The 15125-nt window shown below is 36.6% G+C and overlaps 1 protein-coding gene across 9 annotated transcripts in view; it reads right to left on the reverse strand.

Moving 5' to 3' along the window:
• The window catches only part of LAMA2 (laminin subunit alpha 2), a 401748-nt gene that overhangs the window by 141355 nt on the left and 245268 nt on the right, over positions 1 to 15125 (reverse strand). For all 9 annotated transcript variants that reach the window (XM_072036025.1, XM_072036022.1, XM_072036019.1 and 6 more), the window contains 2 exons: positions 10335 to 10421; positions 3733 to 3944 (listed from right to left, as the gene is read on the reverse strand). In XM_072036025.1, the coding sequence (XP_071892126.1) occupies positions 3733 to 3944; positions 10335 to 10421 (299 nt within the window). The remainder of the gene's footprint in view (positions 1 to 3732; positions 3945 to 10334; positions 10422 to 15125) is intronic.

Genomic DNA, 15125 nt, shown 5'->3' on the forward strand with positions numbered 1-15125 from the left:
AACCCTGGGCTGTCACAGGCATGACCCTGGAGTACAGCTGCAAAATAGACTGAGCGTTACCTGCTCCAATACCTGACCAGTACCTTTGCCCCTGCAACAGCATCAGAGCTTGCAGAAGAAATGTAACCCAACTGACCAGCCTAACTTGTCACAGAACTTGCCTAGGAATTTAAAACAGCAGTGAGAAGGAACTGCTTTTTTTATTAAAAACAACAGCAACAACCACCACCAACCACCACTGCTTTTAGTTCCTAAATGCTGATGTGTTGGGAGAAGATAAATATTTGGGAAGCTTTCTATAACCCTTTATGCCCTTTGACCACAATTCTTTTGGCATGTAGAGATTAGAAAAATCCCTTCAGTACTCAAAATACCAAAAGGAGGGACACAACTGTGTGTCACAGCAACTCTTGACTGTTCAGGCACCAATTCCATTAGCAGAAACTAGTTCCTGTGTGTCTTTTTTTTCCCCAGAGGGGAATGAATCTACATCTCTATATTTATTACCAATCTACTTTGTGAAACAGGCTGCAATCCAGATTTTCCCTTCTTGCAGTGCCCTGACATGTGTTGGTCTTTTTCTTAACTTGACAACTTCATTTTAAGAAACACTTGAGAGCCTCAACAATTAACACATGGTGGTCACATGCTTGCACGTCACAAGGTGCCACTAGAGACAAAGCGGTTATGTTTGTTTTCTATATAGAGACTATTACAAGAGGATATTCTTCATGACTTCATTGGACGTATTATACTGTGAATTGAAAGGATCTTTTTCTGGTTTTCTCCTCACTTTTGAGGCATTATGCACAAGCTACTTCTTTTGTATGAAGGTAACTTTATGGCTTGCCAGTCTATTCACGTCCTTATTTCTCAAATATTTGCAAAGATATTATCTTTGAGAGCACATAACAACAATATAGTACAAAGACAAGCATACAATAAACTAAAAAGAAATAAATAGAAATATTTTGGGCGCTCTTCTCAGTCTGGTAAATGATGCTCACCTCTTTTTTGTATGTATCCCTCTTTCTTACCAACTAACATAATATTTATGTTTTAATATTACTGATAATCCAAACTGTGCACAGCAATGACTATTATGTATACACATTTAGAGTATCTTCCTAATTAGAATGGTCAAGAGTGAAAGATGATGTGTAAGCCCAAACACACAAAAACACAATTATCAATGCAAATTAACAGCTATTATTTCACCAACTTTTTTATACAGATCTCAAAAACCTAAGTCTTTCTATATTGAATCTTTTCAATTATCAGGAATATGAAATCACAAGAATAATAAAAAATACTGTTTTTATAAACTGAGTGTAATACTATATATTACTTCAAATGACATATCATAATACTCAATATAATTGTTATATATTCTTATAATACAATACAAAGAAATTTGTCTCACTTTCTCCCAAAATGACACTAGTTAAGACCTGTCTTATTCTCTCTTGATTTGTATAAATATTTGAGTTTGTATTTATAATCAACCTACATGCTTATTCCCCTCCAAGAGTTATACCTATGCACTGGTGCATAAGCACACTTGAATATTTCCTTTAATTCATCTCATGTTACCTAGCTCTACTACCATCAGCACAACCTCTAGCTATTTGCTTCAGCACACTGTACTGTTTCACAACAAAAAACAACTTACAAGAATCAAATCAAATAAGCCTAGGACATTTGCTCTGTGTTCTTAGATTTATTATTTTGTACAGATACACCAAGAAATTCAGAAATGCTATGGTGATATAAAGTTGTACTGTCATATGAAATGGTTAATGCACATGACGATGGCACTGTACTGAGAAAGAGCAAGGAACATTTCAAACAATAATTTGAGAGCAAAATTCATGCTTTGCAATACTCTTGGATTTGGCTTTTTAATAAGGAATGAAATTGAAAACAACAAAGTAAAGGCACAGTCCCACTGATATTGTAGCTGCAGGGCAAACTTCATGAAAGTCGGCAAAGGAAATAAGAAAATCATATGCAAAAAAAAGAAAACCTACATGAAAGGCAGAGAGTAGATGAATGCAAGGTAACTGTGAGCACAAGACTATGAATACATTATAGGGCTCTCTTTGTCAGTGATACTAACAACAAAAGCAAAGCTTGTAATTCTACATTAAATATGTATTTATTTTTAATACTTTTTATTTTTAATTGTATGCTTTCTGAACTCTCTTCATATTACATCTCTTTCCCATGCAGCTGCTGCTGCTGTAGAAATGTTCAAAGTAACAGTCCTGTCAATGCCTCAGGAATGGTGAAAAGCTACTGGAAACTATGATTTTTGAAATGCACTGCTTTTTAAATCACATTATGGACTTAACACCCTAACTTCTACTACATCATTCGTCATAAATTATTAACTAGTGCAGAGATTGTCCAACTTTTATCCAGCACTGTATCAAGTAGCTATAAAAAGCATTTACACAGGTATGTGTATCCATGGCCGTCTATCATTTTACCTATATCAGTGCTTATTAGCCTTAGCTGAGAAACCTGGCTATGTTCTGCATCTCTGTGGTTCCCATCTAGTCTTAGGTGGTCCAATGTTACCTTGTATACTGAGTATCAAACTGCAACCCCCTAGTAGAGCAAATTTTGGACATGGATGCCAGTGGATCAGACTTCTGTGCTTGCAACATACCCTGCAAGAACTAGTCCCTGTGTTTCTACACACACAGCAGTAAGACAGCGCTTACTGCTGATTTTTACTGGCATAATTTTATCCTGATATTAAGCCTTTGTACTCAATAGAGTGGCTCTGCATTTATTCCAATGAAAGAAGAGAATTAAATCCTAGAGACAGTGAAATAAAATACTCTGCTTTTTCAGGAGATCTTATAATCTGTTTTATTCCATTCCTCAGAATGAGGTGGAAGAGTATGTGGATGTTTTTAAGCTAAAAGCACTTGTTCTGTTTAATAGCTGTGTTCCGAATTTTGCCAGCTAGGACTCAGTGGGAGGTACTGCCTCCTACGGAAGCAAAACCTCCTGCTCCTACATGTGCTCTCCATGATTTCTTGCGATCACAGTGTGGAAAGCTGACTCTGGAGCTGGGGCTTACAGTTTAACAACATGGTACAGTGAGAAATTGTAGCTTGTTTCAGTGTCAGGAATCCTTCTCCACAGCACCTTAGAAAATTCAACAGGACCTAGTAGGCTCAACCTTGCAGGAGAGGGGAGAATCATGTCCTGTACGAGGCAGCAGCTTCCAGCACTTACTGATGTCATGTGGGTGGGAAGGAGGTCCAAAGTTTTGCCAGATTTGGACCCTACAGTAACTGAAATATCCTTCCTTCCTCCCTTCCCTCCTATCTTTCCCCCCTCCTTTCAGAACCAATCTCACTAGTTAATGAGATTTCGCTGACTTAGAGCATTTCTATTTATTTGTATTTATTTTTGTAGATGTGACATTTAGCATAACCTTTTGCCTCCACGCAGCGCTCCTTTCTCCTAGGTTTGTTCCATGTCTGCTTCATTACTGCTTCAACTACAGCAGGAAGCTTTGTAATAGGTTCTTCCTTCTATTTATTTTGAAATCTCCCTTTCCAAACGCAGATGTAAGTAAAGCAGTATTATTAGAGGTATAAGTATACTATATCATTTCTCCTGTGCACGCATACAGAGGTGCATTCTTCCTCTCAGGAACACAGATACAGAATAGATCAATTCTGTCAGAAGCAGTAAAAGTTCATGACTTACGTTGACAGTTCCTTGCATCAAGAGCATCGCCAAAATATCCATCAGCACACCTCTCACAATATTGGCCTGTTGTACCTGGCTTACATATCAGGCAAGCACCAGACAAGCTGTCACAGCTGCCAGGAACGGAGAAGTCAAGGTTGTCATTACACTGGCATGGTTGGCATGATCCCCCTGGTACTAGAGGCTGTCCAAAATAGCCTTCTGCACACCTAAGGTAAAAGACATCAGAAGTTATGACCATTAAGTAATCCTCTTATTAGAAATATTTAATTTTGTTGCCTCACTAATCACTAAAAATTATTTGATCTTCTTTCAAATATTTTTAAGTGTCTTTTTTCTCTCCCTCCTTCTTTTTAACAACACTGTAGATACAGTACCAGCTGAAATCCTGCCAGTTCTGCTAGTAATTAGATTTCAGTGGGAGAAAAATCTTGTCACTGGTACTGAAGACAAGACAAAGCATAATAAGAAATCTGTCTATTGGTGCTCTAGAGGAATTTAGGTCCATGTTAGATAGGCTTTGTATTTCAATGCATTATGTCTAGATATTCTTCTATATGCATTTACCAGAAAACTCAATTATTTTCTCCCTCCCCCTTAAAAACTCATTTGGTATAGGAAAATAGGTTTGAAAGTAACACAGACATAAAGTTATTTACCTAACAAGATGCTCCCCTAAGCCTTTCCTTAATCTACTGCATTGTCATTTAATTAATGGATTACTTTACAGCTGCTAATTGTATAGGCAGGTATCAAAAAGATTCTTTATTATCATTGGAGCTATGATGGTGTGTCCTATACCTTTCATGTTTTAACAGAGACATTTAAAAATATCACCTTCTTTTCCACCTTGCCTACTAGCAATTTTCTGTGAGTACCATGTAAAACAGGTTGGTGAATCTGACTGAACATGAGTGTGTATTTAGAGCAAATTTCTACTCATCTCACAGCCTATTTCCTATTTATATTCTGGTCTGCTTTCACTTTCTATTACATTTGCTCACACTTCACAGTAAGAGCAACTTGTAGATAGTGAAGAAAAAGAAAAAATACTCAATTCCAGCTAATGAAGTTATTCATGTTCATCTCAGATGAACTTCAATTAGCGTAAAGAAGGCAAGGTACATAAGCCACATGACGTAAATTAATGTTTCTTACTATTTTAAGTAAGTTCAAACGCAGCTTTGATGTACACAGATATCTCCTCTGCTTTGTAATAGCACTGAGTGGTAGGGTCGAGAAAGGATTTTGGGTAGCATCCTAATATGGAAACACAGAGCTCCACAATACTTTCACTCTTTTCCCTTTATGCTTATCAAGTTAATCCCTTTCCTCGCATCCAGAATATCTCACGAAACTTGCAATCAGATCCCAAACAAAAGAGCATTCATTAAATATTATTCAATATCTTTAGTAAAAATTATAAAAATGGATGAGAGACTAGTGAGGAATTTATAGCTAGAACTAGCTGAACATTATTTTTGTAGTAAGATGCTATTCAGGGTAGGATTCTTTCTGTTCTCTAAAAATGTCCAAAATGCAGACCACAGATGAATAGGTTATACAAATAATCCAGTGGTTTGGGTGCATATAAGCACTCAATTACATGAGTACAATTTTTATCATCTAGCCCACCACTGTGCTTCACTCCCTTGGCATAGCCATCTATCACAACTACTTCCCCATAACAACAGTACATCAAAATCTTGTCATTAGAATAATTCATGCATTTTATTTTCAGAACCTGTCACAAATGTAGCCACATATTGCACTCCTTGTATTCCCAGCTAAGAAATAGATATTTCTTCCTTGGATGGAGAATATCTCAGCAATAATAAAAACAAACAAACAAACAAAAAACAAACAAACAAAAAAAAACAAACAAACAAAAAAACAACTGATTTTAGATGCACTTTTGCCAAAGACAACTTGACTTTTTTTTTTCCCCAGAGATGACATCTCAATTACAAAGGCTGTGAATCTCTCAATATACGTAACAATTAATAGCCATGATTTAACAAAGCCTAAAAATAACTGGATAGTTGATGCAGAATGTTATTTTAAGTTAGATAAGGTGCTAAGTTCACCTGTGCTTTGCTGAGATCTTTCTCACTGCTTGCAAATTTGGCATAAATCTTTATCTTTTGGTACTACTAATCTATTTAACTTCACTTGATGTCTATTCATTTTCCCCTTTCCCTTTCATTTAGGGGTTACTTCAGTATCTGATAGCATTCACAGAAACTTACCAAGCAGTTCACAGAAAAAAATCTCCAGCAGTCTGTGAGAAATGTAGTGCTAATCATTCCACTCTATTAATAGCAGGGGACCTTGATAACTTTTTTTTTTCTCATCAGTTTAGACTTTGCTAATTAAAATTAGCAAAACCCACTGCCATCACATACATTCTATTTAAACACATACTTATTTCTTGACTCCAGATTCAAGATGATCAGATCTTGAAAGCAGGGGCAAACCAGTTAAACTTTAACAGAACACTGTATGCACACATCTATGTGTAAATTCATCTACTGTTTCTCCCACTTCTGAAGCTGGAGGTAAAGGTTAAAAAATCCACTTTCACTATTTTCACCTTTTTTTCCCTTAAGGACATTTCTACTTCAGCTACTCTGTCCAGACACAAAGCATTATATGTTTGGGAAAATCCATATTGAAAAGACAAAAATTTATGTGGCATGGAAAATTACATTTATGCAATAGAGAAAACACTTATCTTATAAATTATCACAAGGTACAATGGAACACTCCTGAGATGAAAAAATACAAAACAAAGCAAAACCAGACAGAAATAGGAGTAAAAACAGGGAATAAAGACATTCAAAAATGTTTCTGTATTTTTCTCTCTTTCCCTCTCTATGTTCACCTTCAGCATCAAATGCAGATGTGACCTGTGACTGTTTTTATTTGGCATAACTGGTGCCAAATACAGGGCTAATATATACATGTATGTGAATATGTGTGCACCGGTTCTGGATGGGATGGAGTGAATTTTCTTCACTGCAGATCATGTGGCAGTATGTATATGCACACAAGCACTATTGTATACATTTCTTTATGTTTATTTGAGGAAAACAAACAAACAAAGCAAAGTTGAGACTGAGTTAATTTAGGCTGCAAATACAAACACTTGAAAGTCTGGAAATACTATTTTTACAGTTGCTTTGAAATTTATGTGCATCCAACCTCTGTACGAAACTGGGGAAAAGCCCTGCAGAGGAATAGCCTGTGAATGTGCAGTTAAAAACTTAACTCACATGTTATTGTCGTATGATCAGTCATAAATATATATCTTGCATTTTCTAAAGTCAGAGTGCCTAGCTTTGTAACCTGTAAACAATCCTGCACAACACATTTGGTTTATAAAATCTCCTGAATGTTTGATTTATTTTTTTTTCCCCATCAGCACTGCAATACTGGCTTGTACTTCTAGCACTAGGGAAAAAATTATGTTAGCTAGAAGCAGCACCAGATTGAAGCCAAGGGACTCACAAGAGACTGTGCCTGGTGGCACTGTGTACTAGATCTGTGGAACAGTGGGGAGAGGAGGAAGGATGCAAACCAGCTCATTCTTTTCTTCCCACTTTAGTTATACAAAACTCCTATATCCCTTTCTAGGAGGAAAAGGTTGCTCAAACTGTATTCATAAATGAAGGAGTACTAAAGGAGAAGATTCACCCATTTTGTTTAATTCCCCTAAAGCCTTGGATTCTTGTTTGTACCAAGGCTACATAGTTGGCAAATGCACAGCAAAATCCTGTAAATATGATGGGCTCAAATCACATTTTTGACACTCATACACCTGTACAGAGTTAGGAGAGTGCCTATCCTACCACTATCCTGCCACTGTGAAAGTGGGCAGTGAGCAAAGGAAGAACATCAATCTCATTTCTTGGGGAAAAAGAATAAATAGAGAAGCCAGGCTTTCTCTACACTTAAAGATAGCTGGTAACTCCCCACACAGTTTATATCTTCAATTATTTTTTTGGAGTCTGTCAGGAGCCAGACCCCTCAGAACTTTGAGCAATTTTGGCAACATTTTTCTGAGAAGTCCAAGTGACAGAAGCAGCAATTTTTTTGACATTTTACAACTCAAGTGTTAAAAGAATAATAATAAAATCTTATCTCCCTAAGGAGTGAAGGATGATTTTGGAGGCAAAGTAAGTATAGTAATGCATATATTCACTTATATGACACTTTGCACTTCATGATAATTTAGGACTGTCCAGTTAAAGAATCGTGTGGCTCAGATCAGTTGTCACTTTGCAGTTGCTAAAATGACCGAGAATTCCATGTAAACACTTTTAGCAATTATACAATCACTATTAATAGCAAAAGGCAACATGCTTTCCTCTGTTCATTATTATTGACAGCAGTGGGCATTTCCAAGCAACTTGTTACAACTGAAAGCAAATAGTTCTGTGAGCATTGGAATTAATGGCTTAATTTCCAACATATTTATATCCTGTGGTTACAAGAGTAAGGGCTGATTATTTGCAGCAGGATGTTGCTATTCAGCAGTGTGCAATCCCTCAGGCTACAGCAGTGCTTTTTCCTTGCCCTGTGAAAGTTTTCTTAAGAGCAGGACATTTAATATTCTTCCTCTCTCTCCTGTTTAATCAGGTGTGAGTTCACACAGTATTCTTTCTCTCCTTTAGCTATGACATGTCCTGATTTATTAACCTCTATTCAGCCACTTCTTCTCACAAAACTTTCAGGAACAGTTATCGTTGAGACCTCCTACCCTTCTGTCAAATTTGATTGAAATTGACCTACAAGTTCAAATGTTTCTGTGGGCAGCCAGACAGACGTGCACAAAAAGATCACACTAGCCTCATTTCCTTAGGAAATCAGGCTAAAAATCGAAGCCTGCCACTTATTCAGATTTTCTCCTATTGCATCTACAGCCTGTGCTCCACTCAGAAATAGCACTTGTTGCTAATGGAAGCTGTCAATGACCCTGCATTGACAAACTGCCACCAAAGTGCTCTTGATGTGATTTATTCCTGCCGTCATTAACTTCACAGCCCACTAGCTGAAAGAAGGGTGATGACTTCCAAGACAGACAGGAAAAGACAGGCAGAAATAGTACTCAGCAGGAGCAGACTCAGTGATGATGGGTGGAAACAGGTGACAGCCTGCACTCTCACTTTAGGACAGATATAGCACAATAGGGGATTTAAAAGGAAGTAGTTGTAAATGTGATTTGGAAAGACAGGACTAGAGGGTGACTCACAGCATACGACCGGGTTTCTGCTTTCTTGGTTGGCTCTTTCTTTTGGTTCATTCCTACTTTTCCCCATCTCAGCTTGAGTACTCTAAGTCTTCATTCAGAGGCCTTATCTTTCTAGGGTTTATGTTGGAAAATTCTGCCAGCAGCTTGTGGAAGTGCCAAATGACAGAAATCCACTAAGATACAGAAGTGTCATTGTTTTCATGCCCTACAACTATCTATCCAGGTGCTAGACGGTTATCTGGCTCCCCCAGCCCCTTTTAAGTAGGTGCCATTTGCAGGGTCACAAGGGACTAGGATCACAGAGCCAAAGCCTTTGCTGATTCATCCATGACCTCCAAACAACTAGGAGAGGTCCCCTGGCATGTTAACTGCTCTTTAAAGCTGTTCTATCCACATGGAATCTGAAGGGAGGGAAGGGCATGCAGACAGTGACAATATCTCTTGCCTGTGTAGTCTCACCTCCCTGTGGAAGGGGGTTCCCAGGAGCTTAGCACTAGCACTTCCACTCTCCTTCTGTTTCACTTAAATTCTGTGTGTGATTCTTTCAGAATAACAGGATACAAGAAGGAACATGGAGCTATCAAGGGAGGACCTTCCTCTCTCACTACTAACATGTCACTCAGACCTGTCATAGCCAAAGGAAGACTACCCATAAATATATATATATATATATACACACATATATATTTAATTTGCCTTTTTGTATAGGTAATAAGAAAGTGTATGAAATACATACTGAGCTTTTCTATGCATTTGACAAAAAGAGGTCCTTTGTTGTCCCTAACACCTAACTTGTTGCATTTGCTAAATAAAGGCTGCAACAGGAAACCAAAGCAACAAAAATATAAAATATTCTTTTATAAATAATTAAAAACAAAAAATAACTTATTACCAGGATTGTATTTTGATTGCATATTAACTTTTCAAAAAGAGGCAACAATAATTTATTGAATACTCAATTCATCATGCTCTAATCATTCAAATGACAAAATGAGCCAAAATAATTATAAAAATCTCAAAAGGCTTACAAAACAGGTAGAAGAATAATTTTAGAAAAAGATTCATACTTCTCAGCAAATGCTTCTTTGAAGTTTTGTACTTTACCATAAAGCAATAAAACAAGCACTTTTTTTCATGTAAAGGATGGAAACAAGGATAAAAACTATAGAAGCATGTAAATACATGGATACAATGTTAGAGGAAGATGAACAGGAATTACTTCAGTGTGATTCAGAAGACAGGAATGGGAACAAGAAGGGGAGGTAGCAAAAAGAAAGCAACTGTTCCATGTAATAAACACTTTTGTTTCAGATCTCATACAATTCAAAGCATCAGGCTTGCTTACCTTTCACAGCGTGGTCCCATGTACCCAGCTGGGCACTCATCGCATATTAATCCACGGCTTCGGTCAAAATGGCATGTCGGGCTAAAGCTGTATTGTTGATATTGGGCAAGAAGAGGGACAAGGAAGAAACATAAAGAAAAGATTGTCAGCAGCATTGTTCTTGTACCACTTCAGAGATCATTAATTTGCAAAACAGTGCCCAGGAAAAGTGATTCTGGTCTAGTACGTGGGGTTTAAGTTTGACTCCAGCAAATAAAATTTGGAATGACTGTGCTATTTCTGCAACACTGAATATAGAGAAACGGATGGCAGCATCCCAATAGCCTGTTATTATGGGACTTGAGCCTGCTACTGAGTGGTCTGGATACCATTAAAAAGGCAGGAATGTACATCTGTTTGTTTGTGCCCCCAAGGGCTTGGCAAAACAATCTATGCCCGAAATAAATCTTTCTGAAGGACAACTGATTTGAAAGCTCAGTTAACTTTGTGTATAAGGGACTGGGAAAGGAACCCAGTGAACAAGAAAGGGGAGGAGCAAACAGGGAATTATCTGGCACAGATTCCAAGCGAGTTTGTCTGAGTAAATCCAGTGCCAATGACCTGATGCACCAGGACAGACCAGCACACTGAAGCTTACAAATATCCTGCAGAGTAGAGAGCTTTTCCTCTTTGGTGAGCTCTACTTATTTATAGCTTTTTAAAAAAATATTATTATTATTTTATAAATAGGGATAGCATAGGTATTTGCAAGCACCGCCTCTCTGTGACCTTGTTTAACTCCAAAATATGCTCCTTTGATTTCTAGCATTTTGCTTTCTACAATCCTTCTCCCTTAACACAATTCTGTGAGGAAACCTCCTGACACTTCAAAAGACACTGCACAGAAGAGGCAACCGGCTCTTCTATCATTCTGAAGTTATCATTAAAGACAGAGAAATATGAGCACCTTTACAGGGCTTCATTTAAATAATGGCAATCAATTCTGGTCAACCAAATAGAAAAAGAAAAGAAAGGGACCAGGTGTGTAGTGGAGTGACTATTCAGAAGAGGAAAACAAAGCACCTATCTGAAAAGGAGACACTAAAATTATCTTTTGTAACCTAGTAAAACAGTAATTGGGAAGGAATATAATTGCTCTAACAAAGACATCAGTAAGAAGTTATATTCAGGGTAAAAGATTGTGCTATAACACTAACGAATAGACATCATCTGACCCTGAATAATTTAAATCAGGATATCCAATGAAAGATTCTAGAAAATAATAGGCGTGGGGAGGCCAGAAGAGCTTAATTAAGATCATGTAATATGATACTGGTGACTGGACTCTGCTACTCAGGAGTCATCCATCCTATGATCTGACCTCAGTTACACTTTCTTCTGCTTCTATTATAGAATAGTTCCATTTATAAATACCCCAATTTCTCACAAGGCAAGCTATCCCATAGAGATAAGAAATCAATAAGAAAAATGTGGGCAGGTCATGTCCAGTAAATATAGTAAGGTATTGCGATTATCCTTTTTCCCATATGGGTTATATTTGCGTTATTTTCAATTAAGAATAGATTCAGGAATGTCTGAAGAGCCAATTGAAAAAATAATAATTGTTTGTTCTATTTTTATATCGAAATGAAAGCAATTTTAAACCAAGGTAAACATTATCCATGAATTAAAACAGCAGCACCTGACTTTTCAGATAGGATCCTGCTTGCCAGTCCCAACCTCGCTCTTTCATAAGAACTACATGGGAAATTTTTATGGATATGGTATCACAGCTCACTATAGCATTGCACAAGACTGGCTGTTCCACAGATCCATTGAGAGCTCTGAAATTAACTACATAAATTGCATAGATAATAATAACTAAGTAATGATTAATACTAGAATTTCCACATTTTAAGGGTTATGTTCCCATTGTCAATCTACATCTGAACACTAAGCATTAATATACTGAGAAATTCCTATTTGCATACTATAGAGAAAATATGTGATAGCAAGGTGAAAAAAGGAGAATTTATCTTCCCGAATTAGAATCTCATTACTTCCTACTAATAAATACTCGTTACTCACTAATAATAAACAAGCAGTGTGTATTTTTCTGTCAAAACAAGTTTCAAAAAAATCTTAATCCCTCTTGACTCATTATTGCTTGACTCATTATTGCATAGTTTTACCTAAAGTAACAATAGGAATACCGGTTAGGACACAGGACATGTATTAATAAGCAGCTTGGGTATATATATGATAGGTCTATGTTGGGAGACAGAGCTTCCTAAAGGCATACATTTATGTTATAGAAACCACTTTTTTGGAACAATTATGTTAGTAATTTTTAGTTAATTCTCCAAGGAAATATTAACATTCTGAGAGCAACTGGATTTCCTAGTTCACACACCACAATTTTACTCATTCTCTCCCTGGACTGAGTGAGATATGTTCTATCTTTCATTTCCAGTGATATAGCATTCCTGTCAGGGTCTTCATTACACATATTAAATTTATTGCCACTTCAAAAAAAGTAGTAATTATCCCAGATACCTATATTTGGTAGGAAGAATTATATAGTAGTATGCGGGATGATTTAGATGAAAAAAAAATCACATTATTTGAAATGCCATAAAAATTGAAAATGTTAGAACAGTTTGTAAGAGTGATGAATTAATGAGAAGGGAGAAGAAATCAAGTGTGCATTAAATATGCCAATTATAATATGAATATTGTTCTGATTACATATAAGTACAGACATGAAGATATATGTGAAAAGAAGAAAGTATAGCCCAGGATCTTGAAAACAAGTTTAGAAAAATTAATTTTAGTTTCCTGATTTTGCCCAGAGTTGCTTTCTGACATATGGCAAGTCACTTATCACTGCTATACTTTTGAATGTAGTTCCATGATTGGCTTCAGTGATTGTATATATAGAAACTGCTGCCATTAGAAAACAAGAGAGGGAATAAGAAGCAGTTACATGTAAATCAGCTTAAGTAAACACCAACACAATCACCACCACATTTTTAAAATGGGTAGAAGAGTTCTCCTCCACCTTATGTGGTGGCACTGCAGAGAAAAAGACACTGAATAAAGTGAATGGAACCACTACAGACTTCATGAACGTATAAGACATTGTTATAAAAGACAGCACTAACATAAATAAGTATATGCCAGAGGTTCATTTTATGGACAATATTCTCTGTGTACCAACAGTCTATTATTAAGTATAAAGTTCTACAGATGCCCTGTCATTCCATGTTAGGAATTAAATAATATATGAATTAGAATCTATGGGCAGATATAAATTTGTAAGTATTTAGTACAAAATTTAATAACTTGATAGGCTGTTAAGAAACAGCATGACATACACTATATCTGCACAATGATATGACCTTGGTGGAAATTTATTGATTTTTCATGTGAAGGATGTGTGAAATAATTTGTGTTGTTTACTTATATTATTCCTAGCGCACCAAAGCACGCTGCCTTATAACAGTAAGGTAGAAAAAGGACTGTTCTAACAGTCTTCAGAGAACATTTTAAGTATTTAATAAATTTGTTTATGAGAAGGAAAAAAAACCAACAAAACAGCAAATTCTGTAAATGTAATGTCACAAGTGCTTAAACTTTATAGTAAGAGTTCTACAAAGCCTCTGTGGATATTGTTCAATTTTTACTGTTGTCCATTCCAGAAATAAGAAGCCACTGCATCCCATCTTAGAAATATGAAGCTATTGTACAGTTCCAATGCAGGGCTAAACTCTGTAGAGTTCAGGAATCTCACAGTTTCACAGTTCAAGAACATTTATATACTGTGTTTGTTTTGTACCTGTACTTTTCAAGAAATATAAATAAAGAGGGGACTCTCCAGTTTAGTTTCAAAAAGGAAAAGGTAAGCAGACAGAACTCTGATGAATACATAACAGAGGTCTCCAGGCATTTTGCCAATAAAAACCTGAATTCAATCTATTTGACTTGATTTGTTGCACATCTGTACAAGATATAAATGTGATATTGTTCCTCCTGCTTTGTCAGTACAGCATTATCAAACAATAGGGAGAGGATTAACTAACTATGCAGGGAAATTCTAAAATGTGAAAGCAATAAGGACATCAGAGGAGCCATGCCTGAGCAACAGACATAAACTGAAGAAGATCTAATAAAAACATCTGTAGGGATCCCATCTTATACACTCCTAGAACTCCTGCCCATAAGTGGTCAGATTATTCCTTCTCTGATCAGTAAAATGTTAATATGACACAATGCAATTGTATGCAATAGAGTTAGCCTGAGCTACTGAAGATTAAAAATTGGTTCAGCTGTGTCTTCTGGCTGGCATGCTGCCATTCAGATGATGCTCTCTTCTTTACTTGCATCTCACAGAGCCCTGTCTCTGTGGGGCCACACATTTTTTCCTGTAAACTTTAAGAAAAGCTCTGAAACACTGGGTTTCACTGGTAGAATCTGACTTCTGTCTCAGAAGCATAGGTTGAAATAAAAAACATATGGCTGAAGGGAAGAGAAAAAAAAAAAAAAGTGATCAAGTGGATACATCAGCTCTTATGACCACTTAAACTGTTAAAGTGTTTATGAGGTGCTTGGGGTGGGGCAGCCTCTGTGCATAGACTATTATCGTTCAGCACAATCATACAATCCTTCTGAAATGCATATGGACTAACAATGATTATTATTTTTATTATTTTTTTGTTCAAAAGGAAGCCACAACCTATTTATGGTTGGCACTTGGCAAATGTTAGTTATGATTTCAAACATGTCAGAAGCATACTTAACAGGTCCTGATCT

This window comes from Anas platyrhynchos, chromosome 3 (genome assembly GCF_047663525.1).
Source record: "Anas platyrhynchos isolate ZD024472 breed Pekin duck chromosome 3, IASCAAS_PekinDuck_T2T, whole genome shotgun sequence".
In the NCBI taxonomy this organism is placed as follows: domain Eukaryota; kingdom Metazoa; phylum Chordata; class Aves; order Anseriformes; family Anatidae; genus Anas; species Anas platyrhynchos.